Below are 952 nucleotides of genomic sequence, written 5' to 3'. Positions count from 1 at the left end.
TGCTGCTGCTGCTGCTGCTGCCGCTGCTGCTGCTGCTGCTGCTTTCCGCGACAGGTGCGCCTTCTCCTGCTGCAGAGTCTGCGGCGGCGCCCGGGGCACTTGCTGCTTCGCCTGTGGCCGCTTCTGCTGCTACTGCTGGAGCAGCAGCAGGGGAACTCTCGGCCTCGGCTGCTGCAGCAGCACTTCCGTTCTTCTCTTGTGACTGATCTGCTGCTGCTGATTTGTCGGCTGCCGCTGCAGTGTCCGCTGCTGATGGAGTGTCTGCTGCTACCGCTGCAGTGTCTGCCGCTGCTGCAGCGTCTGCTGCTGCTGCAGTGTCCGCTGCTGCTGCTGCGTCGCTGCTGGCCGCAGAAGCCGGGGTCTCCCCCTCCTGCGTTGCTGCTGCTGCTCCGTCAGCAGCAGCAGGAGCGCCTGACGCTGCCTCCGACTGTCCCTCGCCCTGCGGGCCGGCCCCCTCCTGCTGCTGCTGCTGCTGCTGCTGCTGCTCGGGCCTTATTATTTCTATGAGAACCTCCAGCGGCTGCTCTACCACCTTGTGGTGCCACTCCAGCAGCGCCTCTGGCTGCTGCAGATGTTCCGGCAGGTTGGACAGCAGCAAATACCTGCGCGAGGTGTACGTACACCGCACAGCAGCAGCAGCAGCAGCAGTTGCAGCAGCAGCAGCAGTTGCAGCAGTGGACGCAGCAGCAGCAGCTGCTTCTGCACGGCACAGCGGCAGCACAGCTGGCCCCAGCACTGCCAGGTCAAAGCGGCAGCCGCAGCAAAAGCACAGCCTGCCCAACCCGCGGAAGCAGCAACAGCAACAGCAACAGCAGCAGCAGCAGCAGCAGCAAGTGCTGCTGCTTACCTGATGGTGTGTCTGAAGCGCGCATGCAGCTGCTGAAAGTCTTTCATTTGCTGCTCTATGGTCTGCCCCTCAGCCCAATTGCTGACTCTCTCGAGGCGCGGAGCA

The 952-nt window shown here is 63.9% G+C and overlaps 1 protein-coding gene across 1 annotated transcript in view; it reads right to left on the bottom strand.

Annotated features, from left to right (window-relative positions):
• The window catches only part of ETH_00041895 (uncharacterized protein), a gene marked incomplete at both ends in the record, with an annotated part of 3887 nt that extends 2993 nt beyond the window's left edge, over positions 1-894 (bottom strand). The window contains 2 exons of the mRNA XM_013375260.1: positions 3-602; positions 848-894. Coding sequence (XP_013230714.1) covers positions 3-602; positions 848-894 — 647 coding nt within the window. The remainder of the gene's footprint in view (positions 1-2; positions 603-847) is intronic.
• Positions 895-952: the final 58 nt, after the last annotated feature.

This window comes from Eimeria tenella, genomic scaffold (assembly GCF_000499545.2).
Source record: "Eimeria tenella Houghton genomic scaffold, Eth_scaff2613, whole genome shotgun sequence".
Lineage (NCBI taxonomy): Eukaryota > Apicomplexa > Conoidasida > Eucoccidiorida > Eimeriidae > Eimeria > Eimeria tenella.
Note: the sequence above shows the minus strand (reverse complement) of the source record. Positions and strands in the feature narration are given on the sequence as shown.